The sequence below is a fragment of the Anser brachyrhynchus genome (assembly GCF_964034855.1).
Source record: "Anser brachyrhynchus genome assembly, chromosome: Z".
NCBI classification, from domain to species: Eukaryota; Metazoa; Chordata; class Aves; order Anseriformes; family Anatidae; genus Anser; species Anser brachyrhynchus.
In genome coordinates this window covers 37,935,516-37,949,657 of record NC_137697.1, presented here as the reverse complement: position 1 = coordinate 37,949,657, position 14,142 = coordinate 37,935,516, and the positions used below count along the sequence as shown (strand labels likewise).

Genomic DNA, 14,142 nt, shown 5'->3' with positions numbered 1-14,142 from the left:
ATGCCGTCCTTCCCAAACTGAGCCTGTGGGGGCTGCCCACAGGCAGCAGCTCTTCAGGACCTGCTCCCACATGGCTCCGTACCACGGGGTCCATTCCCCAGGAGCAGACTGCTCCAGCACGGGTCCCCCACGGGTGGGCGGCAGCTCCCCCCAGACCCCCTGCTCCTGCGTGGGCTCCTCTCCACGGGCTGCAGCTCCGGCCCGGGGCCTGCTCCTGCGGGGGCTCTCCATGGGCCGCAGCCTCCTCCAGGCCACATCCACCTGCTCCACCGGGGGCTCCTCCACAGGCTGCAGCGTGGAGATCTGCTCCATGTGGGACCTGTGAGCTGCAGGGGGACAGCCTGCTCCACCAGGGGCCTCTCCACAAGCCACAGGGGAGCTTCTGCTGCATGACTGGAGCACCTCCTGCCCTCCTTCTGCACTGACCTTGGGGGCTGCAGGGCTGGTTCTCACTCCTTGCTCTCCCAGCTGCTATTGTGAAGCATTTTTTTTTTTCCCTTTCTTCAATTTGCTGTCCCAGAGGCCCAACCAGTGCCTCTCTCTGTCTTGGCTCTGGCCAGCAGTGGGTCCCTTTTGGAGCCGTCTGGAGCTGGCTCTGCTGTGACATTGGGCAGCTGCTGGTCTCTGCTCACAGAGGCCACCACTGCAACCCCTCACTATCAAAACCTTGCCATGTAAAACCAATACAATTACAGAACTGCAGTTAACATTTGTAGGGAGAAAACAAGAAAAGCTGAAGTTTAGCTTGAGTTAGCATTGGCCAATGTGGTGTCAGACAACAAAAAAGGCTTTTTAAGTATTTCAATGGCAAGAGGAGGTCAAAGGAAATCATTGGATTGATACTTGATAAAGATGGTCACCGAACAAATAGGGATAAGGAAAAGTTTGCCTCAGCTTTTAATATTAACGATAGATCTTGGGCTGCCTGGTCATCTGATTTGGAGGACTTGGGGCGCAATGACTTCACAGTTGTGGCCACTGAAATTGTAAGGGACCAGTTTTATCAGTTGAATGTTCATAAGTCCAGGGAACCTGACAGGATTCATTCCAGAGTACTGACGGAATTAGCAGATGTTATCTGCTTTCTGGACCCTCTTAACAAGTTACCAGAAGTCTAGGGAAGTTTGGAAGCGGGCCAGTGTCATTCCAACCTACAAAAAGGGCATGAGAGAAGACCCAGGAAACTACAGACTTGTTAGTCTAACCTCAATTCTTGGAAAAGTTATGGAGAAGTTTATCCTGGGTGATGCTGAAAGGCATTTGAATAACAAAGCTATTATCAGGCATAGTCAATGTGTGTTCATGAAGGGAAAGTCCTGCCTTAGTGATTCAACCTCCTTGTGTGATAAGGTCATCCACTTAGTGGATAAAGGGAAGGCAGTAGATGTAATCTTTCTGGACTTTAATAAGGCCTTTGATAATAGTCCTTACAACATCCTTCTGGAGAAATTGTCCAACTTTGAGATGAACAGGTTCATGCTATGCAGGTGGATGAACGGACTGAATGGTAGCACTCAAAGTGTTGTAGTGAATGGGGCTAAAACCTGGCAGATGACCAGTCACTAGTGGTGTTCCCACAGAGCTCAATTCTAGGGCATGTTCTGTTCAGGATTTTTTATCAACGATCTAGATGCTGGAGTGGAAATGTCTCCTTAGCAAGTCTGCTGATGATAGTAAACAAGGAGGTGCTGCTGGCTCCCTGGAGGGACAAAAGGCCTTGCAGAGATATCTAGATAGGTTCAAGCATTGAGCAATCATCAACAGCATGAAGATCAACAAAAGTAAATGCCAGGTGTTGCACCTGGGACAGAGTAATGCTGGATACCGGTACAAACTGGGAAATGATTGGCTTGAGAGCACTCAGCAGAAAGAGATCTGGGGGTGCTGCTTGACAGCAGGCATAACACAAGCCAGCAGTGTGCCCAGGCAGCCAAGAGGGCAAACCGCTTTTTGGGGTGCATTAAACACAGCACAGCCAGCTGGTCAAGAGAGGTGATTCCCCCACTATGTTTAATGTTATTGTGGCCTTACCTTGAGTATTGTGTGCAGTTCTGTGCTCCGCAGTATAAAAAGGATATTAAGATACTTGAAAACATGCAGAGGAGGGCAACAAAACGGGTAAAGGCTCTGGAAGGTATGGCTGATGAAGAGAGGCTCAGGATGCTTGGGTGGTTTAGTTTGAAGAAAAGGGAGCTGAGAGGTGATTTATTGCTCTCTGCAACTTCCTGGGGAGGGGAAGTTGAGAGGGAGCTGCTGGTTTCTTCTCCCTGGTTAACAATGATAGAGTGCATAGGAATGGCACAAAACTGTGCCAAGGGAGGTTCAGACTGCATGCTAGGAGAAATTTCTTTTCTGTGGGGATCGTCAGACACTGGAACAAGCTTCCTAGCGAGGTGGTTGATGCCCCTTTCCTGCAAGTGTTCAGGAGGCATTTGGGCAGTGCCCTCAATAACATGCTGTAATGTGCGGTTAGCCCTGAAGTGGACAGGCAGTTGGACTTGATTTTTGAAGGTCACTTCCAACTGAACTATTCTTCTTCCCTACTATTGACTCTGATGAATGTTGCATAAAATACCTGTTGCTTTGTTCATTTTTCTTGGAGGTGTAATTGCCTCTGTTGTGGTGTATAGCACTGCACAGTCTCTGTGTTTGCACGCAAAGGACTGTATCTGTGGTTCCAGAAGAAAATGACAAAATTATGCATTTGATTCTAATGATTTGTTCTGGATTGGCTCTTTGCATAACTAAGCTATATGAAATAATAGTATATATACATGTGTATACTGCTGTCTGAATGTGAGCCGGCAGTGTGTTCAGGTGGCCCAAAAGGACAATGGCTTCCTGGCTAGTATCAGAAATAGCGTGGCCAACAGCACTAGGGAATAGATTGTCTACTTGTATGCAGTACTGGTGAGACCACACCTTGAATATTGTGCTTAATTTTGGGCCCCTCACTGTAAAAAGGATATTAAGTTGCTTGAGCCTGTGCAGAGAAGCTGGTGAAGGGACTTCAAAAAAAAAAAAAAACACAAAAAAAAACAACAAAAAAACAACCAACCAACCAACCAACACCAAAAGAACAACTTAAATGGGGAGTGACTGGTGAAACTGGGGTCGTTTAGTCTGGAGAAGAGGAGGCTGAGGGGATACCTCATTGCTCTCTACAACTACCTAAAGGGAAGTTGCAGCAAGGACGATATCAGTCTCTCTTCTGAGGTCCCAAGTGATAAGGCGCAAGAAAATTATCTCAGGGAAGGTTTAGCTTGGATGTTAGGAAATATTTCTTCACAGAGAGATTGATCAGGCATTGGAGTGGGCTGCACAAGGAAGTGGGGGAGTAGCCATCCTTCAAGATGTTTCAGAGATGTATGGATGTGGCATTGAGAAACATGGTTTAGTGATGGGACTTGGTAGGCCAAGTTGACAGTTGGACTTGATGATTTTGAAGGTCATTTCCAACATAAATGATTCTATGATTCTATAAATATTATACAAAATTTTTACTGTTGAAATTTAGTCTACCAGTCATGTCTCCCTCCCTTTTATTTGTTTGTAATATTCTGTGAGAAGGTTGTTGAGTTGCTCCAAAAGCTCATTTGCAGTCGCATTGAAGTAGCTCAAGCAGGGAAAAAATACCAGCTTTTATTCATCCTAGATGTCTTCTTTCAGAATATTGTACCAAAACGTAAATTTTGACTTAGGAGTGTTGAAGCTCTTGACTGAGTTTGAGAATTTAAAAAATAAAATGTTTCAATATTTCTGATTAGAACACTCAGAACTTTTGGCTATTGAGCTAATCATCTTAAATTGAAAGGAAATGTTGACATTTGGGAATGTTTCCACAACTATATTGTGGAAACAGTTTTTGTTTTTATAATTATTTTTCGAGTAAGTTATAAGGTATACTACTTTCCCCCTTCCTTCCCTCCCCATTTAATAATGACTTTTTCTGTATAAGTTAACGTGTGTGAATATTTTAGGTGTATTTGATCTATGTAAAAAGTTTCTGTAGGTTTCTATTCCAAGTGAAAAAGAAACCCTGGAAGACATTCTTGGCTGAATGCAGTGTGGTAGCTTTTTGTAGGTCTTTGGATGTACAAAAAAGGAATGATGCCAGTGACCGCAAGTTGAACTAGTAGTTAAAAGACTGTTGGTTCTACTCCATCTCTGCTGTTTTATCTTCTAGTGTCACATTTGGATGTCCCTTTGGGGAAACTGCACCTTAGAGTATCTTTGGAAAAGCCAGGTTTATACTAAAAGTTTGTGGTAAATTGCAATACACCATTTTATGTCTAATTGCACTATAGTAGGAACTAATGAGTTCTTAGTGTTCGTAAGTCAACTGTTGAATTTTTATTCTGTATTCCTGGGGAAACTAGGTATATGGCATCACCTTGCTTTTCTCCCTGATTCTCTACTGTAGAAACTTTTGAAGCCAGTTTCAGTCAAGTCTGGCTGAGGATATAAGTCTCAAACATTAAGTTCCCATAAGATTTCACAAAGGTGAGCTGCCATATCTGTGAGTAACACCCTGTTCATCTTCTTACTAAGTGAAACGCTGCAGTACAAACGGGTCCCATAGGGAATCTAAAGAGAGCGGGGAGAGACACTGTGAGAACCCACGGATCTTCATTTGGAACTTGTACGTTTTTTAGACATAAGTGGAGACATACCTGGAAGATGTGTTACTGACTCTGCTGCTCAAGGAACTGTGTATTGATAATTTTTCTTTGTATTACCTATTCTATTGAGGTCAGTTATCACACTCTCACCCTTAAGGATATACAGCATGGCTAATTCTGTGCCAGAGGCCCCAGGTTAACACAGCACCTGTTTTGCATCATTTGGGCTGGTAGGAGATGGGGCTAAGGTGAAATAATGCATCTACTCTTCAGCAGCTCTGGCTAGAGGGAGGATTCTTGTTGAGGGAGGCCACTGGTTTTCAGAAGAATGGAGGACTGGACCGAAGGAATATGGTAGTGTGATGAAATCTGTTCTTTAAATCTCTTTAGGAGAGCATCTGAGCAGATTTAAAGTTGGAAATGTGCAAAATTAAACTGTTTTTTTTTGTTTATTTTTATATTTTTTGTTGGTGGTAGCTAGGTAAAAGCACCTTGGAGCTGTCTAAGGGGTAGATTGGAAGAGTTAGGTGTTATGAAAAGCCTTTGTAGGACCCTATAGCATCTGTGAAATCTCACCATTTGCTAGGAGTGTTTGAGACTGTAGTCACCCTGAAGCATTAAGGTACTTTCTCATTTGAACAGGCTGCTGGGTTGAGTGGGAACAGTGTAGTGTGTAGTAGTTCTAGGTCTGCAAGTGTATGCCTGACAGTATGAAAACAGAGCCTTTAACTCAGCAAAATTGTTGTGTCAATACACTCCCACTAACAGAGCAGATCTGAAGCAGTGGCTGTTACTACAGTGGGATTTTCTGACTTCCCCAGAGCCTGGAGCCTGTCTCTGTGTATTGTTAAAAAGACAACATTGTGCACTACTGTCTTGCTGGTACTCCTGTCTGTCGTCCCTTAGAAAACTGTCACAAATCCAATCTTCTTTTTGCTTTCAAGCTTAGAAGCACTGAAAACTGATAAGCACATCTTTACACAGGCAGTTGTCTGACAGATTACATGCTTATTTCACTAGCAAGGCTGCCGGAGAATCCCTTTTGTATTCTAGGGTACATCACATGTAATGGACCTGGACAGAGCATTTGTTTAATCTTACAGCCCAAGTTGTTCAGCATAGTCTCAGTATTTGTATTATCAGTATTACTAATGAAGGAAATTGGAGACTTCTGTCCTTGAATAATAGATTTTTTTTATCATGAAGTTGCAGTTCTGTTTTTAATGGGGCATGTACATGAAGTGTACAGCAATGCCTCATCAGAGACTTTTTGAAAGAGTCAGCAAGTCTTGGGCACAGCTGATCTCTGCTTTAACAGCAGCAGCTATTTAATACATGTTTTTCAAGTTGTGCACTTAGTTCCATGTGAGGGTGGTGAAAGTTGACAGAAGGAGAAAACAATCAATTTCCAACCTCAGTTTAACAAAGCTACATCTTTGCACAATGACTTGTAAGACTCCATACACCTACAGAAAGAGAACTGAGACTTCTCCAGTTTCCTTGAAGGGGTAGAGCAGAAGTATTACAGACTGAATGCTAGACTGCCACAGCCATAGGTTAATTAAAAATTTAATGATCCTTTATGTATATGAATACTCTGTACAGAGTTATCACAAAAAATTACGTGCTTTTGCATAAAGTCTTGATGTGGTATTGCTCAGTGTGTACAGTAAGGTCATGCTGTTTCAAAAAATATAGTAGAAGTAGAAAAGGATCAGAGAAGGCCATGAGAATGACATAAAGGCTTTCATGCAAAGAGAGGTGGATTAGACTAGGATAATTTAGCCAGGAAAAGAGGTAAGAGGTTGAGTAGAAGATGCAATATAAAATGGCTTGGAGAGGATGACAAGGGAAACATTGCAAGGTAATTCTTAGGACTAAAGGCACTTAAAGTCATGAATAATTGATGTACTAAAACACTTTTTTAAAATTACTGTATCTAGCCATAAAATTTATTGTTGTAAATGCCAAAAATACCAAAAAAAATGTTGAAAAATAAATGTTCAGATAAATTGGTGAAAGTCTGCAAAGACTAACAAATAAATGGAGGCTAATGTAAAGGATGCTGCTGGACAACAAGCCCAGTGAATAATACAGCAACTACTCTTGTTCTTTTTCTAAGCGTTTGCTTCAGGCCATTTTCAGGGATAGAGTGATGAATTAAATGGGCACTTGTTTTTAGCAGTAGAGGTGTATTTGTGAACAGTAAACAAAATTTTTTGCACAAGTAGAAAAAACAGTGTGAATATACACACACTTAATCCAGCAGTAATGCTGCTAACTGAAATGTCTTTGATTTGTAACCTTGTAAACCAAAAAATTGTGCAGGCTGGTCTGATAAAAATAAAGATCATTCTTCCATCAGTTGTGAAGCTGATGGCTGCGAGAGCGTGGCGGCTCCATGCATACATCAGTAAGTGCAGATTTTAGGACCAGATGTTCAGCTGATATAGAGGTTATGAATCAGTTGAGCTACTCTAACTTAGAGCATTGAACAGTCTCTGAAAATGCCAGTGTGTTTGGAATAACAGAGTAAGAATTTGGAAATTTGTTTAATAAATTCCAGCCCGGAGTTGTACAAATGTTGCTTCTGTTCCAGTGTGTGGTACTGCTTCTGGACCAGATTCGTTTTTGTGTTGGTGACGTCTGTTGTTTCTTTTTGCTTAGTACACTGCCAACTAGGGTCATTGCCCTAATATGAGAACAGTAGAGAGGAGCAGCTCCTTTACTGCAACAGAACAGTGTTGATATTCTTGTTTTAGATATTCCTGAAGGCGTGAAAAAATGGTGTCAGCCCCAGGGCATGAAGAAAGAGACATGCAGGTGCCATGGGTCATTTGTCTGCTATAGAGCAGGCACCCAATTAATTTCCCCTGTCTGAGCTGCCATTAGCTTTGGATACTGTTACTATTTTTTTGAGTCTAAATTTTGGCAGGCAGTGACCTGGTGCAAGTCACTGCCTTGAGGCTAAAGCAAATTGATTTTGCTTTCCCTTTTTATTAAAGGGGAAGGGTAGGTATTCATTTTAAAGATTAATACAGGGATGAGGTTTAAATAGAATTAATTTTGTTATTTTTTAGCAGTGTTTTCATGCATCTCTCCGTTTTCCTGCTCTCTTCTGTTCCTTAAAATCTTCAGTCAAATCCTTCCTTGGCCAGATTATTATTGTGATATCTGCCAGCTCTTCTAATTCTTTCACTGTATGCACATGTGAGTACCTGACTGGGTATTGCTTGCTGAAGACGATTTAAATATTAATGGCATTTCACCGCTTCTGGTTGTCCCTTCATTACCATTCCTCTTGCAAGCACAGAGACTAGATCAAAAACCTCGTGTTGAGTCACTGAGTTCATTGCCCTTACAGCTGGTCAGGTCCCAGGCGCCTGGCTTGGGAATTGTTTAGGAGCTTAGCTTTGTTTTAGGCCAGGCTTGCAGAGAAGTCTGTAGGAAGTGGAGATGGAGCACACATCTTTGCGTTGCAGAGTGTCTGTCACAGCGTGGAGGAAGAGCAATATGGGGATTATAATGGTACCTGACCCCTTACAAGGACTGCGAGAATAGGTACAGAATATTGTATGCTCTTTTCTTCCCCCTTTTTATTCTAAAAGCCTTGTCCCTGTGCTGTACTGTGACCAAACTCAGTCTTGCCGGAGCTTTGCAGTGGATGACTGCATTTGAAGCAGGTTGCTGGCTGCAGTATCTTTTCCGGAAGCACATCAGTGTTTGCAGAGTTAAATCGACTTACTAGTATGGAGCATTTACCCTTGTGTGGTGTCCTTGCTTATCCTGAGCTTTTGCAGTGGAAGCTGGTAGCACATCAGCTACTCAGCATTCCTGGGTAAGCAGGCACACACCTGGCCACGCTAATGATTACTCAGTGCCACTTAAATGCTGATCAGAAGTGAGGGCTGTATTTACAAAGTAAAAATTGCTCTAGTCTGAAGCACAGCTTGCAGTTGCAATGAACCTTTAGTGAGAGAGCCTGTAGTTACTGAAGGACAGAGCCAGAAGACAATTTTAAGCATATTTTAGGATCTCAAGACCAAAGGTGGTTATCTGTAGTGTTTTGCTTACTCACCACTGGCACTTGAAGCATGAAGAGTCAGTAGCTATCCTTGTGACTGATCTTCAAGACCTCTAAGCAACTTGCTCTCTGCCTTCTGCTTATGTAAGGACGTCTGGCTGACCATCCAGATACCCAGCTCCCACCCAAACTTCTTTCAGCACAAGAGAGTAGAAGTTGTCAGTGTGGAGCATGAATCTCCACACAAGGGCCTTGGTAATAGATGTTAGTTGGATTAGGATCAAAGTGTTTTCTTCAGTGCTGGTGATGACCAGGTTGATAGTGTTCCCTCTCAGAAACAGGAGGCTCAGCCCCTGAAGGAATGATTTATGATCTTTATTAAGGACTATCGTGTATAAAGCCAAGCTAGTGTGAGGGCATATGCAATTGTCCAATTAAAGCAGCCTGTATGGACCGTGGTGAAATTCACCAGGCAAAAATGAAGCTCTGTAAGATTTTTTTCTTTGTTCCTAGTTTGTGCATTTCATTAGATGGAGAGAAATTAAATTCTTATCTAGGGTTCCAGGCTTAAGTCTGGTTTATGTCATATGTCTGTTTTATTTGTCCTGCTAGGTGTTAGCCTTACAGAAGAGTTTGAAACACTTGTGGTCTGTTCCCACAAGAGAATGTGGCATACTGTAGTAATGAAACTTTTTTATAATTGAAGATCTAAAATACTTTTAAAATTTTGCCTAAAAAGCTAATTCAAAATGAAACATTATATTTTCCTTTCAAGTGTGTTTTTTTCTTTTTCAGTAAAAGTGTGAAAAACAAACCCCACACATTTGAAACATAAAGACATTTTGCAATGACAAATGCTTTTCAAGTGAAAATTGCTGCAGAAAACCTTGTATGAATTCATAGGAACCTTAATCTGGTCCTAGCTATAACAGCTAATTAATCTTGGAATAAATATAGCATGAATATAGTAGAGAGGAGGCACAGTTATTAATTATTAATAGTTAACACTGTAAGGCTGGAAGATAAGTACTCAGGGGAAAATCTTTCCTAAAAATCAAATTGAAATATGCAAACAATATAGGGGTGGCTATTTTCAGAAGTACTAGCAGTGACTAGGTGTTTTTCTTCCCCTGACACTCAGACAGCACTTGGCACCTAATTGCTGTGTCTTTGAAAATCTTCACAAATTATAAAGTAACTGCTTAGTTTTCTGGGAAATTCAGTTGAATCGCCTACATGTTTGCACCAACAGAAGGTCACCACGGAAATCTGAGCTTCTAAAAACTGCCTGTCAGTTCTCTGACCTCCAAGTGAAAGTCTAGGCTGCTTAATTGCTTGTTTCTTTTCTATCCGTTTTTAACCCATGAAAATCAGGTCTTGGTGAAACATCTGTTTGATTCTGGACACATGAGCTAAATCTGCATTCCTGGGAGTTTGGTGCATGAGGCATTTGATCCATGTTTGCACAGCCTATTTTATGTGGTGCTCAGGTTTATTTCTCAGTCCCTGCTCCATTCACTTCTTGCCTTCCTTAATTAAATAAAGAAGATAATTGGATTAATTGTTCTGTTCAGTTTGCCCTTTTTCACTATTCATATGATGAATCATGAGGGTTTCATATTTGCATTTTTTTTTTCGCCTTTGCTTTTTGTTAGAATAGGTAATTGACTTTTTCAAATATCTATAAAAGCTGACCTCGTCTGTGCTGGTATTTCAGCTTGGCCTTTCAAAGGGAAATATCAAGCAAATTGTGTCCTGCTCGTGCTAGATGAAAATAATGAAATACCTCTTAACTCTCAGCTCTCTGGGAACAGCACAGGACTGCACCTTGTCCAAGTTCCTCTTTTCTGTCTGAGTCTTCAGCTAGAATTGTCTGTATCCTGGTGGAGGTGAGGTGGGCATGTGAATAGGTTAAGGAAAGTAAATTTGCATATCTGTGTGACTTTACTGGTATCCTGTCTGTTAATTAATTCTGGATTATATATCTATAAAGTACTGCAGACTGCAGCAGATTTCTTGAATTACTTTACCATTTTCTGAACAAACCTCACTGCCAATCCATTCACCATTCCTTCAGAGCAAGATGAAGAAAAAATGCATCTCTGTGGTTTAGAAAAGATTAAAACAAGGTAGACATTTCTGGTAAGCTGGTGACAGGCATTGTTTTCTTGGTGTTTTTTTCTTCTTCCCTACCCTCCAAAAAGAGATGTACTGGTAGAGGGAAGAGGAAGATTTTTATTTATTTATTTATTTTGTTAGTTGGTTAGGGCTTGGGGTTCTTTTTCTCTTTTGTTTGGTGGATTTTTTTTTTTGAGTACCAGTGTTCTGTATCAGTCTCAAAGTGGCAAGCAAGTTTCAAACAGAAATACATAATAGAGGTTATCTCCAATATTGCTGTTAATTGCTGTGACAATTTCTGAAAAGCCACAGAAGTTTGGAAATCTTCATTCCAAGGTATTTTAATATTACACGTTTTTTACAAATGCTGTTTTCTTTTTGCAGTATATTATAGGGTTTTTGAGATAGAATGAAAAGGGTTAAAATGCAACCCCCTTGGTCCAAGGCCCTCCAGTGTTGATTATGCTTATTAAAACTGAATAGTATGCTTTTTGACCAGCTGCTTCTGCAGCACAAATCTCATTTTAGTGTGGAGATTTTTTTGCTTACGGGAAAAATCCTTGTACAAATGCTTTTGGCTGTGGTCAGAAGTGGTGCTTCAATATCAGCATGTTCTTTTGTCAATCAAAACATCCTCCTGAACGGTTCAGCTAGTGTTAGCAGGAGTTGTGCTAAGGCTCTTAACTGAAATGTGAGCATAGCTTTTTGTCATGGAAGCATCTGAGTTTATTTTCTAGGAGAATAAAAAGTGATTTTTTTTTTCGGTTGCAGTCCTTCTCTGCAAACTTAAAAACCAACTGGTGGGCCTGGTGGGCATCCATATCTCCCCATTGTGCATTGACTATCCATAAAGTAAACATTTCATGGAAAAGTATGTTCTTTTCCCTTTCAGATTTTTAATTTTTCCTAGGAAACACAACATTGCTCTTTTCTGAGGGTACTGAGTGAGGGTACAGTATTGATAGATACTTTAGTTATTGGGACTGTAAAAGACAGCAGTAACAAACAGATGTTTACTTTTCTGAGTAGTCTGTCTTCTTCATTATGATCATTCTTCTGGAAAAAATGGTTGAAAGTGTAAGACTGAAATGTCCACTGCAAATTAATCAGTAGACCATGACCTCTTTAAATTTGTATGTGAAATATTTGTCTTATATTTGTGTCAACTACACTTTACAAATGTGGTAAGATCAAGTACGTTTGCACACTACAATTGTAGTATTATAACTGCTTGGAGGTGGTTTTTCCAGTTTGTGTGCCTGGTGAAGCAAAAATCCTACTTCCTATTTTTGGTACCACATACATCTTCAAGGATGTTGTTGCCTCTGTGATCTGTATTAACCTCTGATCTTTGCTTTGCCTTTCCAGCACTGGCTTGAGCCCAACAAGTCCATCTTCAAGCAAATGAAATGTAAGTGTTGAGAGCTTGTGTTTTAATCTGCTTTTGAAATGCCCAAAGGTTTTTCTATGCTCCCATGCAGTAATTTAGAATGTACTTTATTTATTTCCTGGTGGAAAGAGGCCTTTCATGTCCTATCTACTAGAAAATCCATGCTACCCTCATTTCACTTCTTTTTTTCCCCCACAACTCTGCACATCAACAGCTTTCCTTTACTGTGCAAGGCAGGAGACAGCTGACATTTGTGGAGCAGCAGATCTGGCGAGGAGAAGACCTGTGTGTTCTGTCTCTCTAAGTCAGCTATAGTCAGTCACTGGAAGATGGAGTGTGACAATCTGCAGTGTTGTTTGTGTTTGCTTGTTTGTTGCTTCTGTTGTTGGTGGTTGGTTGCTTGCTTGCTTTCCACAACCCCTTGCTTCCTGCCAACACAGAACATTAGTTTTAAGATCATTGCTGCAGCCAAGTAAACTCGGGTGCTATCACCTCATTTGAATTGTCTTTTTGACATGCTCTGATCTGGCTCATCTTTTTCATCAAATGGTCCAACTGTGAGAACTTCATTAAACAGACGTACTTTGATATTCAGAAGATTACATCCAACAGCAGAAGAGAGTGTTTATTTTGCTGTTCCTGAAGACTTGACCTAGGTCACTGGGAGTTGTTTAATAGAAGTTGTCTCTTGACTTAGTTTATGAAATGAAGGAGAATTTTACATACGTACCCCTTTGTGTGCAATTCCATTGTGTTTTAAGCATGAATACAAGGCATCTTTTGTATGGGAGACTGTTTATTTTAAAATGAGATGACATTAAAGAGATTGTCAGATGTAAAAACAAGCAAACAGAAAACCCCCTAGGTGCTGGCTGGATGACATGGAATACTTCAAAAAATTCTTCCACTAATGCAATAACAACATATACTGCAAGATGGGTATATGTGTACATATAAGTGTGCACACACGTGCCTAGCATATTCAATGTGAACTGTGTCTAGTGTTTAGGTAGCTGGAGTGTTATGCAGTTTGCATAGCAACAAATTCAGGAACTCTGCCAATAGATGCACTGAGTGTGTTTTCATTTATCGAAAACAACTCTATCTGCATATAGATGTTGCCTAGATATGATCGATGGTAGTCAATAAATTCCATAGATGCTGTGATGTGGTGGGCTTATCAGAGGGCTTGTGTGGCTTTTGTTGAAGACTCCTAATCAAAACTCTGAAAATGTGTAGAAAGAAGCAAAATAAAGTGCAGCTAATATGAGGTTATCAACAACAACAGAAAATTAGAATTAGAGGCCAACAAAGGTGTTTTGTTATCATCCTTACATTTAGCACACAAATAAAATTAAATGTGTTGTTGGCTTTTCACGAGCAACTTCAGTTTAATGCTGCATAACTTTATTTTTTGTCACAGATGACGAACTTCAGTTGCTACCATAAAAGGTGCTTTAAGGAAACAAAACAGGGACATATATTTTATATAAATGTGTAGCACCCACTTAGATTATGGCTAAATGTATCTTTCCCTACCACAGGTTTCAAGGACGCTTTTGTAAGCGTTTCGTATCAGGAACCTCTCAATTTATTTTTCTAAAAATATACTATGTAGTAGAATACTAAACAATTTCTAAAGGCACACAAGGTAATTCATATTTTGTCTAAAAATATTCAATTCACTATGAAAATATTTAGATTCAGAAGCTAGTTCATAAATTACCAATATTAATTTAAAACGCATCACCGTCTCAGGTGACCTAAGTGAGTACTGAAATTAGCAGCTGGTGGAAAGCGAAAACTGAAGCAGTGAAGTGGCTGGTTAACAGAACATACTTTATGTATATCTGACTTCTGGGAGAAGTAGTGGCAGAAAGCTGTTCACAGTGAGCCTATTAGATGGAGGCTTCCTTTTCTTTCCTCGCCATTAAGGAATTCAGATGACAATGAAATGATCTGTTTTGTAAGAACAGATATTCATTTCC

General features: G+C 40.6%; 1 protein-coding gene across 6 annotated transcripts in view; it reads left to right on the top strand.

The window, feature by feature from the left end:
• The window catches only part of FRMD3 (FERM domain containing 3), a 153,316-nt gene that overhangs the window by 70,192 nt on the left and 68,982 nt on the right, over positions 1-14,142 (top strand). For 5 of the 6 annotated variants that reach the window (XM_080572995.1, XM_080572998.1, XM_080572996.1 and 2 more), the window contains exon 3: positions 12,133-12,175. In XM_080572995.1, coding sequence (XP_080429121.1) covers positions 12,133-12,175 — 43 coding nt within the window. Of the gene's footprint in view, positions 1-4,845; positions 4,977-12,132; positions 12,176-14,142 lie in introns of those variants that run through there. The other variant, XM_080572999.1, reaches the window with a different exon arrangement.